The sequence below is a fragment of the Bipolaris sorokiniana genome (genome assembly GCF_000338995.1).
Source record: "Bipolaris sorokiniana ND90Pr unplaced genomic scaffold COCSAscaffold_6, whole genome shotgun sequence".
Lineage (NCBI taxonomy): Eukaryota > Fungi > Ascomycota > Dothideomycetes > Pleosporales > Pleosporaceae > Bipolaris > Bipolaris sorokiniana.
Genome location: NW_006911900.1, coordinates 708,458 through 726,891, shown reverse-complemented (window position 1 = coordinate 726,891; position 18,434 = coordinate 708,458). Strand labels below are relative to the sequence as shown.

The 18,434-nt window shown below is 52.1% G+C and overlaps 8 protein-coding genes across 8 annotated transcripts; 2 read left to right on the top strand and 6 right to left on the bottom strand.

Moving 5' to 3' along the window:
- Positions 1 to 753: 753 nt before the first annotated feature.
- COCSADRAFT_25850 (glycoside hydrolase family 35 protein) lies at positions 754 to 3,885 on the top strand (the record flags this gene model as incomplete). The annotated part of the gene is made up of 3 exons (XM_007700862.1): positions 754 to 901; positions 990 to 1,825; positions 1,912 to 3,885. 3 exons carry the CDS (start codon positions 754 to 756, stop codon positions 3,883 to 3,885), a joined length of 2,958 nt encoding a protein of 985 aa, XP_007699052.1.
- A 172-nt stretch (positions 3,886 to 4,057) lies between these two features.
- Positions 4,058 to 5,203, bottom strand: COCSADRAFT_88185 (uncharacterized protein; the record flags this gene model as incomplete). Its single annotated transcript, XM_007701225.1, has 2 exons — positions 4,058 to 4,600; positions 4,937 to 5,203. The coding sequence occupies 2 exons, from the start codon at positions 5,201 to 5,203 to the stop codon at positions 4,058 to 4,060; spliced, it is 810 nt and encodes a 269-aa protein (XP_007699415.1).
- Positions 5,204 to 5,650: 447 nt separating this feature from the next.
- COCSADRAFT_315496 (uncharacterized protein) lies at positions 5,651 to 6,175 on the bottom strand. The gene has a single exon (XM_007701224.1). It carries the CDS (start codon positions 6,028 to 6,030, stop codon positions 5,659 to 5,661), a length of 372 nt encoding a protein of 123 aa, XP_007699414.1. The 5' UTR covers positions 6,031 to 6,175; the 3' UTR covers positions 5,651 to 5,658.
- Positions 6,176 to 7,982: 1,807 nt separating this feature from the next.
- COCSADRAFT_315489 (uncharacterized protein) lies at positions 7,983 to 9,944 on the bottom strand. Its single transcript, XM_007701223.1, has one exon. The coding sequence runs from the start codon at positions 9,812 to 9,814 to the stop codon at positions 8,081 to 8,083; it is 1,734 nt and encodes a 577-aa protein (XP_007699413.1). The 5' UTR covers positions 9,815 to 9,944; the 3' UTR covers positions 7,983 to 8,080.
- A 1,524-nt stretch (positions 9,945 to 11,468) lies between these two features.
- COCSADRAFT_199097 (uncharacterized protein) lies at positions 11,469 to 12,459 on the bottom strand. Its single transcript, XM_007701222.1, has 2 exons — positions 12,251 to 12,459; positions 11,469 to 12,192 (listed from the first exon to the last, which is right to left on the bottom strand). The coding sequence occupies exon 2, from the start codon at positions 12,187 to 12,189 to the stop codon at positions 11,764 to 11,766; it is 426 nt and encodes a 141-aa protein (XP_007699412.1). The 5' UTR covers positions 12,190 to 12,192; positions 12,251 to 12,459; the 3' UTR covers positions 11,469 to 11,763.
- An 878-nt stretch (positions 12,460 to 13,337) lies between these two features.
- Positions 13,338 to 15,174, bottom strand: COCSADRAFT_315444 (uncharacterized protein). The gene is made up of 3 exons (XM_007701221.1): positions 14,795 to 15,174; positions 13,844 to 14,739; positions 13,338 to 13,785 (listed from the first exon to the last, which is right to left on the bottom strand). The coding sequence occupies exons 1-3, from the start codon at positions 14,987 to 14,989 to the stop codon at positions 13,425 to 13,427; spliced, it is 1,452 nt and encodes a 483-aa protein (XP_007699411.1). The 5' UTR covers positions 14,990 to 15,174; the 3' UTR covers positions 13,338 to 13,424.
- A 528-nt stretch (positions 15,175 to 15,702) lies between these two features.
- Positions 15,703 to 16,361, top strand: COCSADRAFT_315442 (uncharacterized protein). Its single transcript, XM_007701220.1, has one exon. It carries the CDS (start codon positions 15,835 to 15,837, stop codon positions 16,270 to 16,272), a length of 438 nt encoding a protein of 145 aa, XP_007699410.1. The 5' UTR covers positions 15,703 to 15,834; the 3' UTR covers positions 16,273 to 16,361.
- Positions 16,362 to 17,716, bottom strand: COCSADRAFT_315449 (uncharacterized protein). The gene has a single exon (XM_007701219.1). The coding sequence runs from the start codon at positions 17,489 to 17,491 to the stop codon at positions 16,451 to 16,453; it is 1,041 nt and encodes a 346-aa protein (XP_007699409.1). The 5' UTR covers positions 17,492 to 17,716; the 3' UTR covers positions 16,362 to 16,450.
- Between the last annotated feature and the right edge of the window lie 718 nt (positions 17,717 to 18,434).

Here is an 18,434-nt window from a genome sequence, read left to right as displayed (position 1 = left end):
AACCGAAGTTGTTCTTATAGGATTTTTCCTATGTAATTCGAAAAGTTCCGATAGTGTTTCAAACATCGTACAAACACGTCAGAAAATAAAAATAAAAGAAACCGTCTGAGGATTAGATATTTCACTATCACAAAAAGGCGGTGTTGCAATCAGGAAGCTACCACCCATGCCCACTTGCGTTCACCCACATAAGACTGCATCCACCCCCAAAAACCATCAACCTTTAAAAAAAATTCGTACTTTCATTTCCCCAAAAATACCTACTTCTTCTGGCCCACCTTCCTTTTCAGCAACCCCACATTCACCATCCCAATCACGCACCCCGGCCCCTTCGCCTCCGCAGCCTCAAAGACAAGCCATGTCGTTCCCGTCTCGGCGTCTCGGCGGGATGATGTCCCGTTTATCCCGCCGCCCACCCAATAACCTCCTTCCCCAGGTACTCAGGTGGTAATACACGACTGGTACCTTGCGTACGAATTTAGCCCGTCCCGCCGGTCCAGCTCTGGTATTTCTTCCCCCCGGGCGGGCGCGGGGAGCAAAGATGTACCGTCAATGATATCGTTGCGCTACGTACGCACAGGGAAGGGAGCATTCTTGACTAGTGAATGGGCGTAAGAATAGATTTGGAGCTTATGGGTTGAAGCACATAAGCCGTGTCGGCCGCCCGTCGCTCGTAACTTGTGATCGAAGGCATTTCTCGTCTCTCTTTGTTGGTTTCGTTGACACTGTGTTTTGGTGCGAAGGGACGTAACTATGCGGCTCTCACGCATCGTCGCAGTCGCGACATCGCTCTTTTACAGCGCTCTCGCCGCGAACAATGGGCTACAGACGACTGTGGAATGGGACAATGGCTCGCTGATGATCAAAGGCGAGCGCATCATGATTATGAGTGGAGAATTTCGTATGTACATTCTACTTACTCCCCTAAGCCAAAGCAAATACTACGTAAAGAGGGTATTAACTAACGAACTTTTTGTCTCAACCCCCAGACTATGCTCGCCTCCCCGTCCCCGCCCTCTGGTCCGACGTATTCCAAAAATTCAAAGCAAACGGCATAAACACCGTAAGCATTTACTTCTTCTGGTCGTACCACTCCGCCTCACGCGGCACCTACGATTTCACCTCCCCAGCAAAAGACCTGCAGCGTCTGCTTTCTGCAGCTCAAGAAGCAGGCCTCTACGTTATCGCGCGCCCAGGCCCTTACTGCAACGCCGAAACGAACGGCGGAGGCTTCGCTCTATGGACCAGCGACGGCAGCGGTGGGAAATACCGCACGAGCGACGCCACGTACCGCGAGACATGGTCCGAATGGGTTGCGCAAGTCGGAAGTATCATTGCGAAAAATCAGATTACAAACGGCGGACCCGTGGTGCTCACGCAGGTGGAAAACGAATTGCAGCAGACGCGATATGTAGCTAATGATACGCTGGTGTTGTACATGGAGCAACTCAAAACCGCGTTCAAGAAAGCGGGCATTATTGTTCCGCTGACTCATAATGAGAAGGGGTTCCGATCGAAGAGCTGGTCGTCTGACTACAAGAATGTCGGTGGGGCGATTGATGTCTATGGGCTGGATAGTTATCCTGGTGGTATGAGTTGCACAAATCTCGACACGGGGTTTAATCTGCCCAGGACGTATTATCAGTGGTTCCAGGAAGTGTCACCGTCGCAGCCAGAGTATCTCCCTGAGTTTGAAGGGGGCTGGTTTCAGCCGTGGGGTGGATACTTTTTTGATCAGTGCAAGGCGGAGCAGAGCCCGGAGTTTGCAGATGTGTTTTATAAGGGGTTGGTTGGACAGAGGGCTACGTTGTTGAATTTGTACATGGTATGTTCTATTTATATCTCGTTCAGACAAGTAAATGAGATAGTAGGTGGTATAATGACATTGACGACAACTAATAACTCTTACAGGCCTATGGCGGTACTAATTGGGGTCAACTCGCCGCACCTGTCGTCTACACTTCATACGATTACAATGCGCCTCTCCGCGAGACTCGCGAGATTCGCCCAAAATTCTCGCAGTACAAACTTCTTGCTCTCTTCACCCGTGTGAGCAAAGGCCTGCACAATACCGTCATGGAAGCAAACGGCACAGCGAACGCCGTCTCAAGCTCCGCCATCTGGACCTGGCAGCTTAAGAATCGCGAGTCGGATGCACGGTTCTACCTTGCTGAGAACAACAATACGCGCACGAGGGATGTGACTGGATTTTCCATGACGGTCAAGACGTCCGCGGGCGATGTGACGATCCCTAGTATGCAGCTTGCGGGGCGGCAGAGTAGATGGGTTGTCACGGATTATGCGGTTGGAAATGAGACACTGCTTTACTCTTCGGCGGAGATTGCATCGTACGGGTTGTTTGATCGCCCTGTTCTTATCTTCTACACACGGCAAGGTCAGGTTGGCGAGTTTGCCTTCAAGTCGCGTGGTAACCTGACCTTCAAGTCGTGGGGCGCAGAGTCCGACATTGCAAGTGCACAGGCAAACCGAACGTATTCTCGCTTTAGTTTTACACAAAGCAAGGGAGTGACAGTTGTCGAGTTCTCCAATGGGGTTCTGGCGTACCTTTTGGATATCCCATCGGCGTGGACATTTTTTGCACCACCAACGACCAACGATCCCAACGTCACGCCCGATAAACAAATTTTTGTCCACGGACCTTATCTTGTTCGGTCGGCAAGCATTGCCGATGGGACAGTTGCGATCATTGGCGATAATGCCAATGCAACTTCGATCGAAGTCTACGCTGGTGCAAACGTCAAGACGATATCCTGGAACGGCCGAAAACTCGACACCACAAAGACACCGTACGGTGCTCTTACTGCCAATATCGAAGGAACTGCAGATCGCCAAGTCGCACTCCCAGCGCTTTCCAACTTCAAAGCTGCAGACTCATCACCAGAAATTCAGCCCTCGTACGACGACAGCAACTGGGCTGTTGCGAACAAGACGACTACCCTCAGCCCAGTCAAGCCACTTACACTACCGGTTCTCTTTAGCAGTGACTACAAGTTTTATACGGGCGCAAAAATATATCGCGGTTACTTTTCTGGCAAGGCAGCCACAGGGTTCAACATCACAGTACAAGGAGGTGTAGCTGCAGGATGGAGTGCATGGCTCAACGGACAACCCCTTGGATACCACGGAGGCAACACCTCACTCACATCAACTACAGCGCAGCTATCCTTTGGCAACGCAACACTGCTAGAACAAGGCAATGTCCTGACAGTGATTACCGACTACACGGGCCACGACCAGACGTCCACAGGACCGGCAGGAGCCCAGAACCCACGCGGTATCCTAGGCGCACAGCTCCTCACTGTCAATGGAACCAAGTTACCTTTTGACCAGTGGAAGATCCAAGGAAATGCTGGCGGCGAGAAAAACCTAGATCCCGTTCGTGGCCCGATGAATGAAGGTGGTCTATACGGCGAGCGTCTAGGCTGGCACCTCCCCGGCTTCGACACTGCATCCTGGGAGTCTGCAAGCCCGACGGTCGAAGGCGTCGAGGGCGCTGCGATACGCTGGTTCACTACTACCTTTTCGCTTGACATCGATGCCGACCTTGATGTTCCGATTGGGATTGAACTGGGGGCGCCCAAGAGCACGATTGCGCGCGTCATGCTGTTTGTGAATGGATACCAGTATGGCAAGTTTGTGCCGCATATTGGGCCGCAGACGCGGTTCCCAGTTCCGCCTGGTATACTCAATATGAGAGGGGAGAATGCGCTGAGTGTGGTTGTGTGGGCGCAGACGGACAAGGGGGCCAAGCTGGATACGCTGAGATTGGTGGAATATGCGCGGTATGAGAGTGGGTTTGGGTTTGGTGAGATTGATGGTGAGGAGCTGCAGCCGAAGTGGGAAGATCGAAGTCAGTATGCTTGAGAAACTTGTCTCTTGAGGGACGATTCACGGCAAATGGAGGCTCCTTAATTCCACTGCTCACATGAAGTAGCACTTTGGATAACTACCATTTGGGTCTCTTGTACATATTTTCGTAAGCATGCAGTCGCTAGTACAAATGCAAAGTAACAGCCATAAATGCAAGGGTTCATGCTCAGTCATCCCAACCGTCGTGGCCACCGTCTTCAAAGTCGAGCACCATGTCGACCCAGTTTCCGCCGCCGTACTGGCATTTGCTGGGACCAATCTTCTTGAAGCCTGCTCGTTCATAAAAGGGAATGTATCGGTCTCTGCAGATGAGGGCTATGCGTGTGGCGATGCCTGAGTCCTTTATTCTTTGTACGTAGCTTCGTAATAATATAGAGCCGAGTCCCTTTCGGGCAAAGTTGGGGTGTACACAGAGCGAGTGGAGACATACAGTTTGGCCGTCTTCATTGTGGCCAGTGGAAGGTGCTAGCTGGTAGTTAGTCTTCCAGTCCTTTGGATAGTCCATGGCGTCATCGGTAACGAGAGGGGATTTGGATTTGGTGGATATAATGTGAGCGAGTAGAATGCGTTTTCGATCACTGTCGGTGGAATTTATTGAAGGAAAGGTGCGTGTCTTGAGGATCTCGCCCAGAGGCCCTGAGGTGGTGGGGTAGGCGGATGAGAAGAGGCCGCTGCAAAGTTCGCCGCATGTTCGCAGACGGTAGTCGAGCTAGAAGAGGTTAGTGGGGGATTCCAAGTGGCACAGTAGGTCGAGTGTTAGCAAGGAACACAAGCGATTGTCATGCAGCCACTGGCCTGTAGCACAACGACGAAAATGTACACAAGACATGACGGATGGTGAAAAGCACATGACCAGGCAGTATGCAGTGGCCGTTGATCTAGGTAATGTAGCGTGAATCAAGGAGAAGAAGAGGCTGGTGGCAGATGGCAGGTGTAGTCCAAAGGTGGTACTGGACAGATTGACACTGAAGCACACAGACACAAAAGAGTACCACGACTAGAGGAAGAAAGGAAAGAGGAGGCCATGTAGTAGGATCGGTCTCACCTTTTCTCGGGAAGCAGCCTCGATGGGATCGAAAGCGGCATGCTCAAGCCAGTCGCAGTCATCGAGATCGTCGATGTTGAGTAGGGAAGAGTAGGGACGGAGACGCATTTGCCTAAGCTTTTCTTCCTGGGCAATGCTTGAGCTGCGATGGGGTACCAGACTCGACGACTGTTCCTTGGGTTCCGGGCTGGCTAGGGCGTCTGGTTCTCTGGACAGCTTGGGCATGCTCTCGAGCGTCTGTTTATCGGCCAGCAGGTCTCGTGGCATGATTGCTTTGGAGTATGCAGGCAGCGGCGGCGGCGGCGGCTGCAGCAGGTGAGAAAGTATGGATGGCACTGCAGCAGGACAAGTAGTAGACGGGCGAGCACAGGGTGGATAGGGTGGACAGGGTGGACATTCTAGGCGTGGGCATGGTCACGGGACTCGCTCACCGGCCTCGCCCCGCCTTTACTAGCGGCTCGCTTGGCCTGCCGCTGTAGATCCCCGGGGCACGTGACCCGGGTTGGGACATGGGCATACCGTACCCTGAAAGATTACGGGATCCGTCCAGTTGCCGATGGGGCCTGGACACGAGATGCAACAGCCAGATAGATTGACTCGCCCCGCATGCACTGCACCGCACCGCGGAAACGTGTTGATTGGAGTTTGGGCAATCTTGTGCCTGTCAGATGGGGGATAAGCTCGTATCTATGTATGTACTTGTGTATGTATACTGTGTAGGTCTATGTAAAGTAGATAGGTAGGGTAGGTACGTAGTAGTGTAAAAGTAAAAGCAGTAGGGATGGACTGCCCCGCTTCCTCTGCCCCCCATCTGCCCCCCTTGCTCCCAACGGCCAACGACGTCGTCTCAGCTCATGACAGGCGGTGCTCCTTCGACTGCACGCCTTTGTCCCAGCCCGAAGACGCTGGTACATGACAGGGTCACCGTCTTGCTGCCCTACTGTACGCGCTGCTCCCACTCCCACAACATGGCGGCCCTGCAGCCTGTGCCCTCTGATCGCTGATTCATCTGATCCGTCTGCCGCTGCTCTTGCGGCTCCACTACCTTCCATTTCCTTCCAGCCTCTCTGAGACCCCAAGCCGGCAACCGTCATCCACAAAGGCCTCTGCTGCCACCAAACACCACAAAGACTCTCAAGGCCCTGCCACCGTGCTACACTCTTTGCCCGCTTCCAGACTTGCCCGCATACGCCCCAGCGCCCCTCCCCGATCTGCTATGTGAGTCGAGCCCGGAGCCGTTTCTGTCCCACCACCATCGCCTCCCACGGCCGCCACCCTCCCAGGCACACTGCTAACCTGCCCTCTCTAGGCCGCGCGTCACCATATCCATCACTGCGCCCGGTACCAGCGCCGACGCAGACCTGCTGACGCTCGAACTGCCTCCCGGGAGCACCATCAAGGACCTCAAGGGCTTCATCGAGGCCGACACCAGCCTGCCCGCCGCCGCACAGAGCCTCTACCTAAATGGCCAGCCCGTCGCCATCGACACACAGACACTAGAGGATGCCGGTATCAAGGATGGTGAGATGCTGGCCGTTGTATTGCGCGCCGCACCTCGACCAAACAGGAACATGCACCAGTCGGGCAGACCAGCCCAGCCGGATCCAGAGGGTGTGCGACAACTGGTCCTCAACGACCCCCAGCAGATGAACAAGTTACGCCAGGCTGACCCGGAACTCGCCGCCGCCGTCAACGACCCCACCAGGTGGAGGAATACATATGCCCAGAGGCAACGCCAGGCAGAGGAATCAGAGCGCGAGCGCCAGAACCAAATCGCCCTGCTCAACGAGGACCCTTTCAACGTCGAGGCCCAGCGCAAGATTGAGGATATTATCCGCCAGGACCGTGTTGTTGAGAATCTGCAAAAGGCATATGACGAGAATCCAGAGGGTGAGTACTGGCATGGTTTCGCGTATATACATTTTTTTTCTGGAACCCCTCAACTTCTCAGCTTTTGCTGTGGTATCGATTAAACCACAAACACTGACAGGATGCAGTCTTCACGCGCGTACACATGCTCTACGTCAACACCGAAGTCAATGGCGTGCCCGTCAAGGCCTTTGTCGACTCTGGCGCCCAGGCCACCATCATGTCCCCCGACTGCGCAGAGCGATGCGGTATCATGCGACTGATGGACGTCCGATATGCTGGTATGGCACGTGGTGTCGGTACAGCGCGCATCTTGGGTCGTGTTCACCATGCTGAGATAAAGATTGGAGGCGCAGTTATGCCTTGCGCCTTCACTGTCATGGAAGGCAAGGACGTCGATCTTCTCTTTGGTCTTGATATGCTAAAGCGCTACCGTGCCAAGATCGATCTCGAGAAGAACGCGCTATGCTTTGAAGGCCAGGAAGTTCCCTTTTTACACGAGTCGGAGATTCCCAGGAGCTTCGAGGAGGCCGAGTTGAATGAACCCACCGTTTCCGGCCCTAATGGTGAAGAGATTGGTGCAAAGACTGGTGCTGTGCGACCCAAAGGCTCTTCGCAAGCTGGCCCCTCCAACACTGGCGCATCATCATCATCATCGTCTCAACCCGCACAAACACAAACCCAGCCAACAGCGTCCAAAGCGCCTGCGCCTGCTGCGCCAAACTCCAGATTTCCCCGCGAACACGTCCAGCAGCTCACTAGCATGTTTAGCTGTTCTGAACAAGAAGCCATACAGGCCCTGGAGATGTTTGGCGGCAACGTGGAGCACGCTGCAAGTTTCCTCATTGGCGGTTAGCGCCCGACTTTGAATCAGTGATAGAAGGAAGGCATACTCGGAATCATCAACATGTCGAGGGTTTCCTAAATGACGCTTACTCGGGACTGCCATAGGCCTGTATGGCGCGAGTTCCCTTGTATGGAGTTGATTCGAGGCTTGCACATGGTTTTGGACGACCGAGTAGACGAACTCATGGAAAATATGGCGTTGGCATGGTACGACATAGCATATCCTACATGTATACTGCTAACAAGCACGATTGGAATACACAAGGGTTTCATTGAGGACGACGTGAACAACAAGTAGTAAAGAGCAAAACGAAACAAAAAGAGATTTATGATTGAATCAAACTCTCTTTGAAAGTGATTTTATTAGAGTATCATGAACCCCGTGACCCCGCACACATGTCTCCGCAATACCTACTCCCCCTTGTTTTTTTACCTAATCTTGTACAAACACGGCTTCAACACAGCCTTGTCTGCCTCCTCACCCTCATCCTCATCCCCAGCACCCAAGCCCATACGCTTGCCCTTGAGCCCAAACTTGAGCCCGCCACCCCTCTGCGCCACCGCTCCCTCCTTTTGATCATCACGCGCATTCTTGCCCCGGCTGGGATGCGCCGCCTTGACAAACTGCATCTTGACAAACATCTTGTTGCTCAGATCAATCGCATCACCGGGTCGTTCGGGCAGCGCATCAAGCACAAACCCGCGCTTGCGCAAAACATTAACAAAAGCCGATACATCCGTTCCTTCTTTCGCATCCTGCCCATCCACCACAACTGCCAACTCCGCCTCATCTTCCGAATCCTCAGGCCCTTCTTCAGGCGGCTTCTCCCCTTTGATTGCCTTCTTCTTGTTCTTCGACGCCGCCGCCGTAGCGGCAAGTTTCTTACTATCCACAGGTTTCCGCAGCGACCCAATGGAATTAATCGGTACACCACCTTTCTTCTTATCGACACGACCAAACCGGGATTTAATCTCCGAGACCCAGAGTTCGCCGCGCCAGCGCAGGATGCGATATGCCTCGTCGATGAAGTCGAGCCAGTTTGTGCCCATGAGGGCGAGGCAGAAGATTGCGACGTCGACGCTGTTGTCGGCGAGGGGCAGGGCGGCGATGTCGGCGACGGTGACGAGGTCGGCGGAGGGTCCACTGGGCTTGGAGAGGTCGAAGGAGTGGAAGGTTAGATTTAAGGATTTCAAGTGCGGTTGGAGGCGGTAGGAGAGCGAGGCCGTGCCGCAGCCTAGGTCGGCGATTGTGCTGTGGCCTTTGAAGTCGCGGGGGAGGGGCTTTGCGTCGCCGCGGGGAGGCGCGATAGAAGTGGCTTCTTGCTCGTCTTCGAAGCCAGGGCCGCGGCGTACGGCGGCCTTGTTTTGTGCTTTGCGGTCTTTGCGCTGGTCTTTGTCGCGGAGTTTGGCGCGGACAAGGATGCTGTTTACGTAGCTGTCTACAGGATTCGAGGGCCATACTTCGACTTGCTGTGCGAAACCACGGTGGTAGTCTTCGAACATGGAAGGGTCCTCTTTGAAGAGTGAGGCGCTGTCGGCAGAGGGTTTCGTGTAGAGCGCTTCATTGAGATGGCGGAAACGGGCACTGGCGAGCTTGCTGCGCATGGAGCGTTGCAGCGGTGTGAGACCCTTGGGCTCGGGCAGGAGGTTTTCGAGGGTTGGTACCACTGGCACAGCTTTTTCTTCGGCTGCGTTCGCGGCGAGGAGTTTATCGGCTTTGGACTCCTTCTTGCGCTTCTTCTTGTCGCGTTTCGACTCGCCATCGGTGGCTGCACTCTTTTCTGCAGAAGCCTTTGCAGGAGAAGGGTTTACTTCCTCTGCTACTTCTTCTGCTTCCTTTGTGGCATCCTCACTCAGCTGTTTATCCTTGTTGCCTCCAGCCTTTCCCCTCTTCCTCTTCTTCCCGCGCTTCTCTTGCGCCGCATCGTCTGCCTCTACTGCGCCATCTGCCTCCGACGTCTTACTCTGCTTGACCTCTCCACTCTTTCCATTCGTTATGCTCTCCCATTTTTCCGCCAAATTATCCACATTGACCTCCTTCTCTTCGCGCCTTTCTTTGCGCTTCTGCGCCTTCTTTCCAGGTTTATTCTGATCCTTTGGCTTGGGCACTTCGACCTGCGTCTTGACCTGCGCGGAGACGTTCCATCCGGGTACTGCGAACATACTTCCAAGGGTTTATAGGCAATATCCGGTGTGGGTGTTTTGTCAGTTAGACAAAAAAAGTTCCCGGAGTAACTCGAAATTTTGGGCGGCGGAAGGTTTGGCCGATATGTGGGGCTTTCGCGCGGAGTTGCTTACCCACTAATGTCTGTCCCTACGTGCCGGGACGCATAGTGTAACAGGATACTTTTTCTTCTAGAAGCTTACAATATCCCTAGTACGCTTATATTAAGATAAATATAATATATAACTATCCATTCTATAGCCTTTATTTTCTAATATCTTAGTCTCTAAGACTAAAAAGCGCATTATTAACTATTGTCAGATTGTGATGGGTTATCAAAGACGGGAGTAAACTGTGATATTTCACTGTAATTGATTCTTGATTGATCGTGTTGTTCTTGTTGTTTTCTGTCTGATCTGATCCGCGCTGATCCCCTGAGTATGATCGCGGTGGATCGTGTGTGCTCACTAATCCAACTGATCCACAGAGTCCGAGTGCTCCGATTCGCACCCGAATTTCGTCCACCACCCAATATATACCCATATTCTGACAACTATACTATTACTTATTCTATCAGTATAACTGGTCTATAGACTCTTCTCTAATACTGTAAGGGGCTACGCCCATGTATATGGCTTGGCTAGGCCAAGCAAATCGAGTATATCTACACAACTACCTTGACTTTAAGACAAGCTTCAAGTCTTGTTACTGCCTTTTTGGCAAAATGGTCGACGTAAGTAGTTGTACGTTAGGCACTAAAAGCCCGCCCATTACAGCTTACAGTAGCTTGCAGTAGCGTGCTAAGATATTAGAGTGCCTTGCGGCCAAGGACGCAACTAGATAGAGTGTGGATGGCCGCAGACGCCCACCAGCAGAGGGTCCTCCCAAACTGTATCCACTCAAGTCTACGCTGAGGAGATGGTGCAAGACACATGGGCAGCCAAATGGAAAGCCGAAAGTAGAGGAAGAGCAACCTACAGTCTTTCACCGCTACCAATAAAGAAGGTGCTTAAACTACACGAGAGCCTTAGTAAGCGCGAAAGCGCTCTACTAGTCTAGATGCAAATAGAAAAGGTTAGACTAAACGACTTCCTCTTTAACTAAAGAGTGCTAGAAGTCGTTAGCGCACGATGCGAGTGCGGAGAAGATAGACTACTACTTACATCCTACCCTAATACAGAATCTACAAGGACCTCCGCAACTAGGTATTTGGAAACCTCTCTAGACGACATAACCTCTAGGCCGTCCTTAATAAGTCACAGCTAGCCACCAAAGCTATCGATTTTATAGAGCAGACATAGATCCTTAGGCAAATAGTGATCAGAGATGAGTAGACAACGCCGAGCGCTGGGGGGAGACTGTAGGTACAGCGGACGCGACAGATGAGGCAGCGGGCCTCTACGAGCCTAGAAACACAGCATGCAATTAGTAGAACCACTGTCTAAATAAGGTTTGGGCCATAGTTTGGATAGTAGTTGAGAGAAAACGACAGGTTTTCGGGACAGACGGTCCCTTTCAAGGGATGAAGTGAGGCGGCATGGATCAATGTCCGCACCACGTCCGCTGTCTGCCACGCCTATCACTCCAGGCATAACTGTGCAGCACACGGCTGAAACCGAGTAGGAGCCAATAAACAAATACATCGATATTGGAGTGCGGTCTTGCCGCGCACTGTGGCTGAAGACCCGGGCTCTCAACCCATTTGCAGGAAGCTGACATTCTAGATATACACCCCAACAGGCGCTTAGCTTAAGGTTATACGACTATCCGGCGATGCAAGTAACCGTATGTTGAACGGCTGCAAAATAGTATGCCAAAGTATGCGCGACATGGCTCCTTTCTTTACATCCACACAACATACATTCCTGTCTCGAGTGTTACAAGACACTATAGTGGCGACTTGTATTGTTTAGATACGAGTTACTGTACCTACATTTCCACCTCAACTTCAAGCCGGCGGCGCACTAGGCACCGCACCAATCTGAACCATCAATCCAAAAATATCCGGCTGTCCCCTCTCCTCCACAATCTTGCCGTCCTCAAACCGGTAAATATTAAGTGCCGTCATGCAGATCTGTTTTCCTGACGCCGGCACGCCCATAAACGCGCCCTGGTGCGTCCCTCGCGTTTCAAACCGCGCGACGACTTTGTCGCCTTCGGCAATAGTTTCTTGCAGCGTCCAGCTAATGTCCGGGAATGCAGACCGCATCATACCTAGGATTTGCATGTACCCGTCTAGCCCTTTGAGCGGCTCAGGGCCAAAGGGCACGTGGAAAAGGGCCGACTCGGATACGACTTCTTGCCCAATGGTCGCGTCGCCCGAGTTGATGAACTCGATAAAGCGGGCGAGGTGGGGGAGATTGTTGGGAGGCATAGTCTGGGATTGATAGATGGTTAGAAGTGGAATTGGTATCCGGAGTTTAAAGGGGTTGTACCTAAGTCTGGAGTGAGTAGATGCTAATTTGAGGCAGATTTGTGGCGGTATAATAGATTTCCTTGGCGGATACACGGGGAGTACAAAGTCTAGGTAATAACTTCAGGATAGACTAGTAGAAATCTACGAGAACGTTGTACAGAGGTCGTTTATGAGGAGTGTGCGCCTGCTAAGCGAGAACACGGCTTAGTAGGCGCTTTTCGGTCCTTTTAAGACCCTACAAGGCTCGTAACTATTAGAGAAGTGCAGTTTGAAGTGGTGTTGAAATGCAGATATTAAATGCACACTGTTAAGGGCGAAGAGGCCTTCGAACAAGTATGCATCAACCTATGTTACAAAAGAAGAAAGACAAAGAAAGTAAAGCTATTGTACGGCGTCTCTCACTTTATACTGTTACCTTAGGTTTCTTCGTACGAATAAGGTTTCGTGACTAAGCGGTATGAAGAGGGCACGTGATACAATCACGTGTTTCACTCATGGGCGCAGCCTATTACCATAGGTAATCTGAGCGTCCGGAAGAAAAGGTGTCCCGTCACACTATGCGACCCGGCACGTAGTGACGGACGTTAGTTTTGAACATGAATGTGGACAAGAGTATTTACAGTTCTCACAACATCAAAGCATATGTAAATTGCACATGTGATCGAAAATACTAAAGTAGACTCTTCCTGGACACCCGGAGATATGCGATAGAACTCTGTTGTTTCGCGGCCCTTCCCAAACCATCCACTCCACTTTCATGCTCACATATCACACACGTTCCTTATTGCATTCGAGTCACCAGAGCCATTATCAAATCATCCAATCATGACAAGAGAAATGATGCAAGTAAAGAAATGTATGGTAAAGATGACATTATACTTAAATCTCGCCTCGTCGATAAGGTAATATGATATCATGCAGCCGTACCATAAACCATGGGCATACGTGATCTTACCCACTGGTCCCCCCATTGACGTATGCACATTCTTCCTTCCCCTCCCTCCGCTTCTCGAAAACATGGGTGAAGGTCCTCAAGACATTTACAAAGATACCAGGCTTAAAAAGTAGAGTTTTAGAAAAAGAATAAACTCCGGCCCAGCGCCAAACCGCTCTAATGATGATCAAAAAAAGGATGTAATGACGAATTCAAAATGTTACTTTTTATTCAGCGACAACTTGTCACCTACACACACCTATGATTCATGGTGATGTGGTTGCTGCGATATACCCTGCTCCTTCTCCTCAATGCTCTCGCTCTCCCTTGGGACAGCGAAGCTCTTGCGGACAATCATGTCAGCTTTTGTCTTGGTCATGAGCGCATCGCGGATATCCTGCTTGCTTCGCAACATCCAGCTGCTGTAGTTCTTGTGACTGAGCGGCCAGATAGGCATGTTGCCATCGCGGCGCATGTAATCGCGAGCAGCAGGTGGCGGTTGAGAAGTGATGTAGTCAATGTCCAATTCCAGTTCTTCGCAGAAGGCTTCGAGGGGCAGATCGTTGACGTCGTGGCCGAAGGGGTTCTCAATTTCGCGACCAATGGCAGAGAGACCGATGCTAGTGAACTGGGTTAGCAGATGTAAAGCGACTAAATGTGTATCCATAGAAAACTTACATGATATAGGCTGCGAAGATACAACCGGGAATAGTGATCCAGCGAAGACTATCCCACAGTTGGAAAGGCAACATCATGACGTAGACCCAGGTGATTTGAGAAATAGCAATCGAATAGGCAATAGGCAGAGGGGTTTGCAGGACACGGTCCATACCAATAAGGGCTTCGTTGAGCTGGACGATGCTGGTAATCGCTTGGTTTTGGTACAGACCAATATTCAAGGTCTCGTTCTCGATGATGCTATGAACATAGGCAGAGATGTGGTTGAGGATTTCGAGCGACAAGTTACCGAGAGGTTTCTTGGAGCGCTTGATCCTCTTGCGGGGATTGGACTCGGCAAAAGTGACGCCGAGGTATTCACCAACGGCCTTCAACTTCTTCTTATCAGCGGGAGCGGGGATGTCGACTTCGGCAGCACGAGCAAAGGTGTCGAGGAACTCAACACGGTCGCGGAGATCGGGGTAGTCAATACCAGGCTCGAATCGAAGCCTGTGCTTGATGGAGCAGGCATATGCGTTGAGCAGATTGAGGGCAGACAGCTTGTTAAGCAAGTCTTCCTTACCAAGGTCGCCGTCGCGCTCCTTGGCGTGAATCCAGATTGTCCTTGCCAGGTTCTGGCTGACGAAGATGAGTTGACTCCAGTATTTGCGACCTTCGGTGTAGCGCTCATAAGCCGTGCTTGTGCGGAAAGAAATGGCCAGACCGACGACAAAACCAAGGACAGTGAGAAGCAAGTTGCTAACAACGAGAGGATAAACGAATTGTGAAATGCAGGTGATTGCAGTTGCCCAGACAGTAATAACAATGATTGGCAAGATCATCTTAGGAAAGACGGAACCGTGCATTCGCATGAAATATGGCCATTTGCTGTGTTTGGCCATGTCACGAGGTCCGACCTGAGCACTTCTGTTAGCCCAATTGTATACACAATCAAAGGAACGCGCTGCTCACAAAGTAGTCCTCGGCATCGAGGCTGCCAGTGGTCTGGCGCCTTGAAGGAACTTGGTAGGTGACAGCACGGTGTCGCCATGATCGTGGGGACATTGGCGCGTCTTCGACATCACTGTGAGTCCCGTTTGAAGTAGGTCGGATTTCCAAGTTGTCCGGGCGAAGCGTCTTGGACGTCGAAGTCGTTGACGCCGCCATTGTGTCGGCAAAACGCACAAGATATGAGCGCGCAACCGGCCAGCAGTTGAAGTAGTATATGGTATGTTAGGACCGGGCCAGAGAAGTGGTCAATGCTATAGCGAGAGGCGAGAGAGCCAAACAATAAAGAGGCCCACTAAATATTCGAGGTGTAGAGAGTGACACGAGTCAAAGAAGCGATGCAAAGAGTGGAAAGAACGTGTGGAGGGAACGTTCTGAATAAGAGAGCAACAAGGCGAAAGGGTGGATCAAGTTGGAGTAGGGATCAAGCAGCGTGTACTTAAATATAAAACGCGGCGTATACGCAAAATGGCAGCCATGGCAGCATCTGCACAAAATGCTTTGCGTAACCCAGTGGCGCCCACGGGGATTCACTCCCGCGGGTCCTGGCACCGGCTATGGATGGTCAGACATGCGATGGCGAGGCCGGTTGGCATGCAGGGGCCGTTTTGCACAGTGTGCCCCTGAGCCAAGGCGGCGGCGACTGGCCAATTGCGCGGGGGGATGCTAGTGGGGGCCTTTCGTAAAGAATGCTCAGTCGCCTCAAGGTGCAAGGGGTGCGACGCGGAGCACTGTTTCATGAAACGTATGTTGACCGTGCCAAGTACGCCACTGGCGGTCTCTCTTGGTGTTGGGGAGTTGGCATCTGCTGGCACTGGTTCAGTACGTGCTGGCTGCTCTGTTACTACTTGGCGCCGATTGCCGTGTCTCTGTTGCAGCAATCGTTGCGATCGCGGGGTGTGCTCTCAGCATCCTTGATACCGCATGACTGCGGTCGCGTGTGATGGCCATGGTGCGGACAATGACATGTTGGATCGACGTGCGTTACACATGTGTCAGGACCGATGATGGGCGTGAGTGTCCGTGAGTGTCAATGGGTGTCAGTTGGTAAGTGGAGTGGCAGGATGCAGAAAGGGAGGTCTGGACAGTCTCGTGCCGAACCGAGGGTCGCCCTTGCCCCTGACGCCGCCCAGCCAATAGCAGCCCGTGCCTTTGACTCAGCGACCGAAGGCCTCGTCAGCGTCGCGGCACAAGCATGGACATGCCTCGTCCGTCTGCCATTTCTAGATTGCCATGGACATGGCTGTGGCGTTCTAGCTCCCACACTATTTTCAGCGCCTCCCTCGCCCTACCCGTCGCTATCGGGAATACCACCATGTTCCACGACACGGTCACATGCCCTAACGCGACATACATCTAAGGAACCTCGTCGGCATGCTGGTCGTAGAACCCGTCGTATTCCTTGCCGCCATCCATCCATCCCCACAGCCCGGCATAAGTAACGTTGAACGGCGGAAAAGGAAAAGAACCAGAGAGAAGAAAAAAAAACCGCGCACCAAACATGCTTCAGTCAACTAATCTCCGAGCCCTTCGTCTCCACACCCAGCTATGACCCGTGAACGACCAAGAACATGCCCATTCTAAACCTGGAGTCCTGCCCCATTTGCCATCTACTATGTATTATCGCATCTGGATCCTCCTCATTTCTGCTCGCCCCCTCTCCAGCTCCACCGCTAGTCCTCTGGTCCTAAAAGTCACTCCGTCAACGCATATCCGCACGCGCTTGATTCTCTCAAGCAGCGTGCGGTACAACCTTGCCCTCATATCCCCCCCATCCGTCGCACCCCAGATCTTGTCCCAAACATCCACCAGTTCGTTTCGCAGGCGCTCCGTCTCGGCCTCGCCAGAGGAAGAAGAGTCTGTTATCACCAGTGTATCTTCGTCACTTTCGTCTCCCCATGGACTCCCCGATGCCGTGCGTGCACGTGGAACTACGTTCAGAATGACTTCGTCTACGCAGTCTATACGCCGGTTGCTGCGCATCATATCTGGACCGTTGTCAAACATGTGCTTGAGAGCCGCACATATAGCCCAACTTGTCATTTCGCCATGCGTTGCTGCTGACCCTGACCCATTCGATATCATAGATCCCACCGGCCGAATGTCCACCCACAGCCGTTCAATATTCGCGTAGGACCGTGTATAAGAAAAGAGTCTAGTGCTGCTGCTGCTGTTGCTGCTTCTCCCCTTGACATCACTCTCCATCCACGCATTGAAAAAGTTGACGACCCAATTCCAGCTCTCCATAATCTTGCTTGTCCAGCTCTTCCCCCTCTCTTCATCTAGTCTCCGCGCGCTCCCGTCCGCCGGCCTAACAAATGGCACAGCAAGCCAAGTAAAGTAATGCGCGTTGTTTAGCACAAGACAATCCAGCCGTGAGGCCAGCTGCCCCGCCTGCCAGGCCTTGCCGGCTATCTGCATCATCTCTTGATGAATCTGGCGATTGCTCGCCAAAACACTCGCACACGTGCTCGGCATCGCTCGCGACGACACAAAACATCGACTGCTGTCCACGCTGGGCTGATGTGCCTGCCGTACCAGGTACCAATTAGCCGCTGTTTGTGTGTCTTGACCACTTGGGAGGGGCTCAGTCGGCATAAGCATCTCCGTGTAGATCATGTCCCGCAGTTCGCGGGGAAGCTCCAAGAACTGCATTGACATCGTGAACAATTCGCAATGCGTCCTTGCTGTTTTCTCTCGTATCTGGCGTTGATCTTTCGCTCGCGCTTACGCTCGCGCGCGCGTGTACCTTGTCCTGGCGGCGCGCCGGAACTAGATCGCTGCCCAGCCTTTTTTCCCTCTTCACAATCGATAGAGACTCTGGTTGAGCTCTTTCAATTCAACTTCTTCTTTTTTAAACAATGCTAAGAAAAACGACTCTTGTCAATTGTCACCTTTGCAGAAGAAGCTTCTAGGCGTGCCTGGCGATTGTTTCAGGCACGCAGGTACTCCCCGCATCAGCATTCCACAGGCGCGATGCTATGTGTTCGAGACGGGTTTCAAAAAAAGGAAGGGGTTTGGAGGGAGAGAGGATCCTAAACTAAACAGGCACGCCCGACCGGTTCAAGCAATGCTCAGAGTATGCCAGTTGCTTGCAAACCAATACAGCTGTTCAGGCGGACTTCGAGATGTTGGCAAAGGTAACGGAGCTCCGGGTTTCATTTTCATATAACAAGTCAGCCTCCCGGGTTCTTGGCACCCAAGTCACCGGATTGGCCGTATTCGGCCCCATCGGTCTAATACAGACGGACCATTGGTCATAGTACATTGTCCAGGCGCAAAGACCCATCTTTTGTAAATCCTTCTGATCAGTTTGTAGTATAAACATAGACATAAACGGTCCCTTTATGCTCCCTCGCTGCCCTTCACACCGAGACCAAAACCTTTTGCCCTTTCATCACTCTTCAGTCGGCCGGCGAAGCATGTGCAATCACAACGGAAAAACAAGAAAACATGAACATGGACACGCGCTTGTAGCAAGTGGTTTTTATTCGACGACAAGGAAAATATGCTAGCCCTCATCAGCACCAGCAATACGTCGCGCAATGCTAAACCAAGCAGACAAGTATCACGTTAACACTATGCCCCCAACAAGAGGCAGTGA

Coding starts and splice junctions, on each gene's coding strand:
- COCSADRAFT_315496 (XM_007701224.1), bottom strand. CDS start 6,030: ATGACGGTTGCCGGCTTGGGGTCTCAGAGAGGCTGGAAGGAAATGGAA.
- COCSADRAFT_315489 (XM_007701223.1), bottom strand. CDS start 9,814: ATGTTCGCAGTACCCGGATGGAACGTCTCCGCGCAGGTCAAGACGCAG.
- COCSADRAFT_199097 (XM_007701222.1), bottom strand. CDS start 12,189: ATGCCTCCCAACAATCTCCCCCACCTCGCCCGCTTTATCGAGTTCATC.
- COCSADRAFT_315444 (XM_007701221.1), bottom strand. CDS start 14,989: ATGGCGGCGTCAACGACTTCGACGTCCAAGACGCTTCGCCCGGACAAC. Junction 14,740..14,794: donor TCGATGCCGAGGACTACTTT/GTGAGCAGCGCG, acceptor AGAAGTGCTCAG/GTCGGACCTCGTGACATGGC. Junction 13,786..13,843: donor ATCTTCGCAGCCTATATCAT/GTAAGTTTTCTA, acceptor CCAGTTCACTAG/CATCGGTCTCTCTGCCATTG.
- COCSADRAFT_315442 (XM_007701220.1), top strand. CDS start 15,835: ATGATGGGCGTGAGTGTCCGTGAGTGTCAATGGGTGTCAGTTGGTAAG.
- COCSADRAFT_315449 (XM_007701219.1), bottom strand. CDS start 17,491: ATGTCAATGCAGTTCTTGGAGCTTCCCCGCGAACTGCGGGACATGATC.